The 11,506-nt window shown below is 30.1% G+C and overlaps 1 protein-coding gene across 1 annotated transcript; it reads left to right on the top strand.

The window, feature by feature from the left end:
* The first annotated feature begins 19 nt into the window (after nucleotides 1-19).
* Nucleotides 20-11,506, top strand: LOC143054543 (uncharacterized). Its single transcript, XM_076227566.1, has 3 exons — nucleotides 20-168; nucleotides 7,320-7,428; nucleotides 9,244-11,506. The coding sequence occupies exons 1-3, from the start codon at nucleotides 74-76 to the stop codon at nucleotides 9,373-9,375; spliced, it is 336 nt and encodes a 111-aa protein (XP_076083681.1). The 5' UTR covers nucleotides 20-73; the 3' UTR covers nucleotides 9,376-11,506.

The following is an 11,506-nucleotide window of genomic DNA, read 5'->3' on the forward strand; positions in this document are numbered from 1 at the left end:
CTTTCAATCTCCATTGGGAAAAAGCCAGAGAATATTGTTTTCAAAGGGCGATAATTGAAGTTGTAAAGAAATTATGGACGATGTGGCCAGCAGTGAGGACGAAAAAGAGTCGGATGCAGAGACAAGAAACGGATTCGGAATTTGGTCATTGTTAAAAAAGGATTGGCGGTGAGCTTATCTCGCTATAAACATCATGCAGACAGATTCAAATTGCAGCTTCCCTTCGAAAAGTCAAACACTTGCACTGCCCTCTGACATCCAGATCATATGTGACACTTATTTATGTATTAATGTTTTTTTGAAGAAACAATTTATACCTGTCAGCAAAACAGTGCCAGTATCAATAGTATCCACGTCCATTTTTAAAGTCATGTGACATATTTCCCGCGAAATGTCTTCATGACGTCATTTGACGTTTTAACCAGGAACCAACACACTGAACAGAACAACTTTGAACTTGTTGAGTAAATTTATATGAAAATGTTAAATAGGAATATACTATTGATTTTACACCCTAATGACATTAATTTGGAGACCCTTTCACATGTTTGAGAAATATTATAACACTATCTATAGGATAAATAATTTGAAAGATATCAGTGGCGGATCCAGAACTTTTCCTAAAGGGGGCCCGCTGACTGACCTAAGGGGGGCCCACTCAGGTCATGCTTTCCCTATGTAATCGACCAAATTTTTTCCACATAAGGGGGGGCCCGGGCCCATACAGCTATTTTTAAATCAATTTTAAAGCCATTTTGTATTTTACTGCCCAACAAAAATGCTTAGGTGTTTCGATAAAGTTTAATTTTCTCCTTAACCTGACCTGTTTTTTAACTTTTGCAAATTATTCCTTGATATTCAATCATATTTCTATTTAATAATGTTGGTCCTAACAGTTAAAAGTCTGTCAATTGAGAATCGTAAAACGTGAACTTTTAGTCGTTATTTCTCCGTTGACTCAATGCTAAATGTACAGATACCCATGTCTTCTTTTGCAACAAATAAAGAAATTCCGTTAATAAGAATAAAACTTTGCATATTGATTAATATATATTCAAATATGTATCTGGCAAAAAATACTTTTTAAAACAGTTTAATTTCTGGTCAATTTCTGTCAAAAATTGATTTAAAAAAGTGAATATTTCAGGATTTTTCAAAATGACTGATGATGTACATGTACATGTATATGGAAATGTTGCATCAAATCAAGGATTTGTATAGTAAGAATTTTCCTTGATTAAATTTAATCATGTTAATTTTTCATGTAGAATCTTGGATGTTTCTGTGATTTTCTTTGGTGATATTTCGATATGATTGATTTCAATATTTCTTGAGAAAAAAAAGAAATATATTTTAAATGTGACACGGGAACATTTTATTTTGACAGACTATACTTTAACTATTAAATAGTTAACAATAAAAATAGCGCATATCGACCAGAAATGGCGCATAGAGTGACTTATGTAAGTGCCCACGTGCCGCATAATATTTTTCATTTCGTTTCAAAACGTTTAAATATCATCAAAATGGATTAACGATCATATTCCGTGCTGCCATGTGTGTGCACAACTGTGTAATGTTCCTCCAATGATCATGATGATAGGTAGTCCAAATAATTATGACGTCTGGCAAGGCTATTTAATTAGCCTTGCCAGACGTCATAATTATTTGGACTAGATGATAGGAGCACCTATATATTTTTGGGACGTCTCTGGTGTTTTCATATGGTAATAATAGAACCATGTGGTACAACTGATTACCCAAAAAACGTTATTAACCATCATTCATGGTATGATTTTTCATAAACAACTGTAAATTTGTGAAATTTGGCTAGTACAGACGAGACTTATCTCTAATTATAATCTTTTAAATTAGTTGAGCTTGCTATTATTTCGATTAAAAAAACCCAAAGCTTTTTTATGAATATATGTTTTGTCTCCATAAAAGGCGCTTAATTGTCCTTGTCACTTTTTGGTCTTTGGCTCGTTTTGACATTTTGTAAACATGCCTTCAACATGTTCAAAGAATTGTTGTTTTGTTCATAATCATTTAATGATACTCTCTACTGTTATTGTTGTCATTGTGATGAAGTAATAATAATACAAAAAGTGCAGAGGATATGCTAGAAACGTCCTCTAATACGGAACGTTGGAATAAGTATGGTATCGACGACGACCCAAATTTAATGTAAAAAAAACATGAACATGAACAAGACAACAGTACCAGTTTAAACATTGTAAAAAAAGGTTAAATCTTAAATATTGTCTGGTTTAGAAGAACTTATTTAATATTCATTACATTTCATTCACAGCAACAATATCCATGATATTATGATTTAGAATCTGTAAGGTTAGTACAAAAAATGTACCACCACCTCTTTGGCAAAATATACACCATCATTTTTTTTCTTCACTGTAGTCAATTCAAATCATGCAAATGGCCCACTCATTTGACAACATGGCCCATATTTTTATTAAATGGCCCATTAAATTTATTTTAGAGGGGCCCTGGGCCCATAGAGAAAAAATCCTCCAAGATCACTGTTTATACATTCCTTTTAGAACAATAATATTAAAGTCCCAAGAAAAAAATTCCCAACAATTGTTATAGATAAATATTCTATACCTTCAAATCCCATCACTTGACGAACAGGTGAACTCTGACTTGGGTTGGAATGTTACATAACAATATATTGTCAGGTAGACATGCAAACCAAAAGCAACCAGGTGACATTAAACGGTAAACAGACAGAAAGTCACAGGACCAAAAAGTCACAGGACATAGTCACAAATTTGATAGGACAAAAAGTCGCAAATAATTTTTTGACAATTGTTTTAATATATTTTGAAATATTTACTTTTTATAATCTATATTCATTTTTAAGTTAAGGAAATAGCTCATAAACCTTGATAAATAAAAATGTATTAAATTTTAAACATGCAAAGGATGTATTTATTCGCAAAATGAAGCCATTTTAGTACCATGCTACTTTGACATTGTTTTCATAACAATTATTTAATCATTATTAATATTTATTGAATAAATTTTAATTACAAAGTTGCTTTATATATTAAACTTTAATAAAAATACAAAAAGATATTTTCAAATTTAGTGTTTTCTTGTTCAAAGAAAAATAATCTCGAAACTGAATTGTGACTATTTGTCCTGTGACTTTTTGTCTGTGACTTTTTGTCCGTGACTTTTTGTCCTGTGACTTTCTGTCCTACATCCTACAAGTCACAGGAAAAAAAGTCACAGGACATAAAGTCACAGATTTGATAGGACAAAAAGTCACAGGACAAAAAGTCACAGAAATATTTACTTTTTAATACATATATATTCATACAAAAGTTTAGGAAATATGTCATTATACAAATGTTATACTTGAAAAAGGAAGATTTAAATAATTTTAATCATGCAAAGGATATAAATTTATTGGCACCATGAAACCATTTAAGTGCCAATCCACTTTGACATTTTGTTTATTTAACAATTATTTGATCATCTTTGATATTTTTTTGATAAATTTTGTAAACAATTGCAAAGTTGATTTGGGCGTATGACATTTGCGCCGATTTAAAAAAAAATGATTCTTTCATTTGCTCCTAATTGGATTTACAGGTAAGTTAATACTTGTACATATACTATACCGTGCAGGTATATTGGTAAAATCTGTTTATAAACAAAGGTTTTAGTTAATTTTGATTCATATTGTTCTGAACTTTGCTGTAATTGATGGACATATTGCACACTGCAACTATCCTAGGAGTCAATTTTTATAACCATCGACGGCCATACACATAAGTACGTTAATAGCAAGACAAAGAAAAGATGGATTTCGTTATTGACAATTACAACAAATATAGAAGAGACGAAATCACAAGAAAGGAATATATTAGATATGTTGCCTATAAATACTCAGCAATAACAGATTTATGATTTTAATGTATTCCGTTTTTATGGATTTAAGTGCTGTAAATAGATTTTCAATTCGTCATTTTAGTATAAACCAGAGTGCTTTTATCTAAGGTTTTTACTTCTTGATTTTAAAGTATGTGAATATAGTGTACAACTTGAAGACGGAAGAGGTCTATAATGATAAATGAAAAATAACATGACTTGGATGGAGAGTTGTCTCATTTGCACTCATACCACATCTTCTAATATCTATTCACCTGTAATTAACCTGTAATTTACCTGTAAAAAATCGGCGCAAATGAAAACAAAGATCGGCGCAAATGAAAGAAAAAATCGGCGCAAATGAAATGCAGATCGGCGCAAATGCAAAACGCCGGTTGATTTATATACAATAGCAGGGATGATTCCACTATATAGTTTAGGGCCGCTTAGCGGCCCTTAAATCTGCCAGCGGCCCCAAAAAAATGTTAGTGAATATAAATTTCCAATTCAGGAAAATAAAATAAAAATCGGTATTTCCGAAAAAGTTTCAGTCACCTATTACCGCAACTATAATTTTCGTCAAAATGTAGTAAAATCCGGAAAAGAATGCTGACTACGATTGCGTTTTATTAACAACGATTTAATTATATCAACGTGAGGTAATCAATTTTAGCAACCGGATTCAATTGAATAAAATTTTATGGGAGTATTTGAATCGCAAAAGTAGATCGCTTAGCAGGTTGATCAAAAACATGCTTTTTGTCAAAATTGGTGTCAAAGCAGACCTCAGCAAAGAAAAAATTCAAATTTTGATATATCATTGATGAATAAATTTTAATGGGCGCCGATCTTATAAAAGCAGATCGCCCAGCAGAGCCATTTATGTAACTTGCTTAAATCCTGTTTTGTAAAAGAAATTATTTTATATTTTACTCTATTTCCTCAAAAGACAAAAGTTTGAGCGTTTTTGAAAATAATGTTGACGATGGACCATTCATGAAATGAGCCCCCCCCCCCTGAAATATGATGTCATCATTATGGAACTGTTTCAAAAGATATAAAAATGATCCAAATAATTTTAAATTTCACTGGTGCCTGGTGCAATTGCTTTAAATATAAGTATATAACCTTTTGTAATTGCTTTTCTGAATTCGACAATTGACCAGTTCAATTTGAAATCCATTTGAATCAAGGTAAGCTTATAAAGATGATCTGTTGAAAAAATACCGAATGGATGATTTTTTTCAGTGGTTAATATGGCAATCCGTTTTGTTATTTACTCTAACTTCAAGATATCTCATAAACTTTATAAGATATCTTATATAATAGTTAATTAGATATCTTATATAGTTTGTAAGATACCTTATAAAGTTTATAAGATATCTTACATGCATATGTTATAAAATTTATGAGATATCTTTTATAGTTTATAAGATATCTCATATAGTTTTCTTTATCAGAAATCTTATAAATTGTATAAGATATCTTATAAACTATATAAAAGATATCTTATATAAAGTATATTTATAAGATATCTTATATAAGATATCTTAAAATTGATATTAGATATCTTCTTTATTATATAAGATATCTATTTATATAAGATTTCAAAAAAAAAAGATTATTTAAGATATATCTTATTTCTCTAATTCTTCGTCAATTTATCCCTTTCTGCACCCATTGTATAAACAAAATTTAATCAATATGTGGTTCGTTTGATCTCAGTACTTCATTGGTTAAAATCCGATTATGACATCGAATGTTCTTGCTTTCCTCTGAATTTCCTATTGTGACGGCATGAAAAAAGGCGACCATGTCTGATGACGTCACATAGAAAGAACACATCTTTTTGCAGATTATTTGAAAAGAAGGAATAAGTGTGCCTGCATAATGTTAGAAAATCATTAGAGAAACAGATTCCACCACTAAATCTCGTGTAATACGATATTTATCCACTCTTGACAGTTACATTTTAAATATTTAAAATGCTCGGGCAAGGCTTGCGTTTTAAATTTGAAAATTTAACTGTCTCGAGTGGATAAATATCGTATTACACTCGATGAAGTGGTAGAATCTATATATATTATATAAGATATATTATTAGAGACATCGTATAGAAATTATAAGATAATTCATATAATATATCTTATATAATTTTCTTAAGATGATATCCAATAAACTATATAAGATATCTTGTATAAAAAATATTTATAAGATATTTCGTATACTTAATGAGATATCTTATAAACTTTCTAAGATATCTTATAAAGTATATAAGATATCTAAGTATAAAGTATATAAGATATCTTATAAAGTTTTTAAACTTTATAAGATATCTTATTTAATATATAAGATATCTCACATAGCTTTAAAAAAAAAAATTATATAAGATATCTCATATATTAAATGAGATATCTTATAAAAATCTAATATGTTATATAAGATATCTTATATATTATGAGATAATTTGAGATAATTTGAAATTCGAATAAATAGCTAAACTGCTTAAGTGCCATAGGTTTATGTTAGCTGGTATATATGCCTTGTTTACCAAAGTTAAGATGATAGTGCATCATGTGCAATGGTATTCATGGTATTCATATATTACAACTTCCCTGGTCTGAATCCAATAACTTCTTCAAGCAATGTTCAGGTGAAACCTAATATACATTTTCCGTTTTTACAGGTCAGGAAAATGATATTATTTCGTTTTAGATTGTATGCATAAAAAATTCCCAATTGGGATAAAAATTCCCAATTTGATGTTCAAGGGACCCATTGGAAAACACCTGGAATCATCCCTGAATAGTTTAAGAAAAATGCAATTTTTTTTTGTAGAAATGAGTGTTTTTTATTCAAAGAAAATAATCAGAAAAAATAAATTGTGACTTTTTGTCCTGTGACTTTTTGTCCGTGACTTTTTGTCCTGTGACTTTCCATGCTTTCTGTCCTACATTCTTGGAGCACACCCCTCCCCCTTTTAACCTTGTTTTTTTATAAATGGCTGGATCCACACCTGCACCATAACAATTTAACATCATGAACAAATATATATGAAAAACACACTACAGAAGAATTTCAAAAGAAAGAAAACTAGAAGTTCAAAAATGTTTTTCGAGTCATGCAAGTGGGACAAAATTCTACATATTAATTTTTAGTTGGCCTAATGTTAGAAATTTGACGTATGTATACAAATTTCGTCATAAATGTCCATTTATGGCAGATTTATGGTAGTAGTAGAAGGACTTAAGGTTAATGTTTAATTAGATGGTATTTTCAAAATTTGTTTTACTTTCAGGACATTTTTAACTTAACTAATAACACTTTACCTATTGAAATAAATGGACTACCATTTAACACGTTTAATATTTATAAATGTTACATGTATGTGAAATGACAATTTATGATTTTTTTTTCAGAATTTTACGAGATGATTTTATTTTACTACGACTATTTGCAGTATGTGGAATGACATTTTGTTTTGCCATGTTCTTTCTTCAGATTGGTACATCACTTAGATCATATGAGGTTAGAACAAAGAAAAAGAAATATTTCTTAATTGTAGATTCTCTTTTGTTTAAAAAACCGTCAGACACTTAGAAGGACATCAATAAGTTTAAATACTTTAATAACTATAAGCACATGTTACACAGTTCACCATTAACAGGAAGAGGATAGATAACCCCAACAGCAAACCAGTTATTGTTCAAACATAATATAGAGTTATCTCTCTTTATATGGTCCAATTACATTAGATGAACAGGCAATGCCTAAGATTATTGGGGATGAAAGGGTTAACCTCACTTAATTTGCCACAAAAGTATGATTTCCTCAGGTTTATGAGACCATAGCTAGTTTTTTTTTTATTTCCCTGGCCATTTCAATGACGTTTGCTTATAAACATGATAACTGACGTGATTGTATTTTAATTCTTAAGACAACTGAATAAATTATCTAAGAGGCAAGAGTAGCTTGATACAGCATTGTATCACAAAGAAAGATGAAAGATAATACATTCTGATTAAGATACAGATTTTGCATGTGTTACAAGGATATGAAAGCACTTTTTAGCTCACCTGGTCTGAAGGGCCATGTGAGCTTTTCTCATCACTTGGCGTCTGTCGTCGTCGTCGTCCGTCATTGTTAACTTTTACAAAAATCTTCTCCTCTGAAAGTACTGGGTCAAATTTAACCAAACTTGGCCACAATCATCATTGGGGTATCTAGTTTAAAAAAATGTGTCCAGTGACCCGGCCAACCAACCAAGATGGCCACCATGGATAAAAATAGAACATAGGGGTAAAATGCAGTTTTTGGCTTATAACTCAAAAATCAAAGCATTTAGAGCAAATCTGACAGGAGGTGAAATTGTTGATCAGGCCAAGATCTATCTGCCCTGAAATTTTCAGATGAATCAGATAACTGGTTGTTAGGTTGCTGCCCCTGGATTGGTAATTTTAAGGATATTTTGCTGTTTTTTTGTTATTATCTTGAATATTATTATAGATAGAGATAAACTGTAAACAACAATAATGTACAGCAAAGTAAGACCTAAAAATAAGTCAACATGCCCAAAATGATCAATTGACCCTCTAAGGAGTTATTGTCCTTCATAGTCAATTTTTAATAATTTTCATAAAATTTATGTATATATTTTCACTAACATTTTCCACTGAAACTACTGGGCCAAGTTCATTATAGATACAGATAATTGTAAGCAGCAAGAATGTTTAGAAAAGTAAGATCTACAAGCACATCACCAAAACACAATTTTGTCATGAATCCATCTGTGTCCTTTGTTTAATATTCACATAGACCAAGGTGAGCGACACAGGCTCTTTAGAGCCTCTAGTTACTTTTAAATGCTGTTCTGGCATGTCTGGTTTTTATAACATGGGTCAATGAAATTTAATCCCACCAATTAATTGATGGTGTGTATTGATCTGACAAAACCAGAATGGGTTCTAAAACAGAAATTATATTTAAATCGAGAACACAATATCATTTCTATTTTAAATGATGTGTAAGGCATTAAGGGAGGACATCAAAAGTTCAATGTAGGATAAAAAAACTTAGTTCATATACTTTTTTCACTGACCCCCCAGGCCCCTACCCCCCTCTTAACTTAATTTGGGAAAAATTGATTGACCAATAAGAATATATATATATAAAAGCGATGTCAATTAAACAAAGCTTTCAGCAATTTTGCCCCCCCCCCCCCCCCCCCCAAAAAAAAAAAAAAAAAAACTATTTGAATTAAGTTTTTTATCCTTCATTGATTTTTTGATGTCATCCCTAAATAAGATAGCAATCTTTCTATTTTATTTTCTGTTCATTTTGCAGCTACTACAGCAATATATAGAAGAGAGAGAATCACAGTATTCATTTTTGGACTTTTACGAGAGTAACGAGTATTGGTCATGGGACCCAGATTTATTTCTATTGACGGTCAACACAACGTTTTATGCCCATTGATCTCTGTCCACCTTAGAAATGTGATTATGAATACATTTTGTGCCCATCTAGATCTTTTAACATGTGATATTATTAGTTGTTGGCCACTAGGTGGTTAGTACTTCATTACGATGTTTCATTATGGCGGGAAGAAGGAGCAACTAGTCTTTTTATCAATCATTTTGTCAATCATTAGCTTTGGACAAATTATCAGTGCATATTTAATGGATCACATACATTGAGATGAGGAAAGTTAATTGAAGAATAGTTATCATGTTTATATTTGTATTCGTGAATAGAATGAATGATTGAAAGAACTTGATTTTATTATCATGTATTACTATTATTATAGGACCAATGAATTTCATTTGAATAACATGAATAGATATTTGATTCACATGTAATTTTAGAAAATGAATATTTGTGTAAAATCTATCTTGAATCAAATGATTCCTTGATAGCTCTAGAGAATATATGAGAGTTGTAAGGGGGTACCTTCATGAAGAATAACAGTAAAAATTTATTCTTATTGACGTTAAGGGTAATTTGTAGTGCATGACGATTATAATGTACAACTTTTTTAGTTGATAAAAATATGGGCTAATTTTGACAAATCAAATTTTTTTTTCTCCAAAAACATGAAAAGTAACAATAACAATAATTATTTGAGACCTCTGACCAATCACAAGAAGGATAGTTTGATTTTCACTGTAAAATCTTAACCAATTTGAAGCTTATGGTAGTCGAAAATGACCATTTGAAGACTGATGATAAATGGCATTACTACCCTCATATATGCGAAACGATATAAAGAATTCACAAGGACACATTGCAAATTGATTCATCTCATTATTAAATACATTCTATTATTAGAGTGACTATTTTTTTATGCAAAAAAAATTGAGAATCTTTGAAGAAATGTTAAAATACATATATCATTCCAAAGCCTTTGAACATGTTGAAAGGTCTACTGAAATTTAGATAAAAATAAAAAAAAAGGTATAGTTTGGTTTAGTGTGATGAAGGGAAAAAAGATTCTCCTTTGAAATATATGTTAAGGCTTCACAATATTGCAACTATTTATGCATATGAAAACTAGGGTTAGTGATTAACTAGAAATTATGATATTTGTCTTTATAAGGCATTCATAAAACATCTCCTTAATTTTATATCAATATACTTTAAAATTATGTAGGATAGAAACATATTGTGTTTTGTCTTTAAAAAACTTATTAATGACGCTTTAAACCCAAAAAAATTAATAGGCCAAATTATGAATAAAGTTGCGGAGCATTTAGGACCCAAAAACCATTTTTCAGTCCATGAAAATTGTATTCACACACAAGGACTGTGGGGATTTTACTTCATATCCACCAAATCCACTCTAGTTGCGAGGATATATGTGGATCATGATTTTCAATACTTTGTGTTTGTGTACATTGACAATGATGTACAATGTATACCGCTATTTTATTGTTTTGTATGTGAACTGCATTGTGCATAGCTAAGTACAAACAGATTTTACAGTGTTTTTTTTTTTAGCAGGACTTCTCTTTTCATTGGGGATAAATGAAATGAAAGAAAAACGAATGAAAATGAGATACTTTGTTCATTGTAAGCCTGTAAAAGGACCAAGCTTTCACAATTTAAATTTTGTTGTATATTTTTTGGGCATTATTCATTGAAATAGTGATTGTTATCTATAATTAAGTCAATATAGTCATTTATAAAACTGAATTCATTATTATTCATGGGAAACTAATTTCTGTGAATTTTGTGGGACATGAACCACAAAATTTAAATTTTCAACAAAGGCACACTTAATATTTTATTGTGTAGGCTAACATGATCTTTCATATATTTTAGTTAAATCTATAAATCAAAAATCAATGAAAATACAATTTTTTTCTGAACGTGTCTCAATCCATAGAAATTGTTACCTAAGAAAATGAATGAATTCACAGTAGTCTAGAAAGTGGCAACAAAAGTTGATTATTTAATTTGTTATTTTCAGAGTTTAAAGGTTGTAAATTATAATGTATTCTTTCAAAGAAAACAATCATTGTCATTAAACATTGCTAATTTATCAAATTGTATTTGTAAAAGTACTTTAAGTAGATTTCAACTAGTCTGAATATTATTTTTTTAAATA

The sequence above is a fragment of the Mytilus galloprovincialis genome, chromosome 12 (genome assembly GCF_965363235.1).
Source record: "Mytilus galloprovincialis chromosome 12, xbMytGall1.hap1.1, whole genome shotgun sequence".
NCBI lineage: Eukaryota > Metazoa > Mollusca > Bivalvia > Mytilida > Mytilidae > Mytilus > Mytilus galloprovincialis.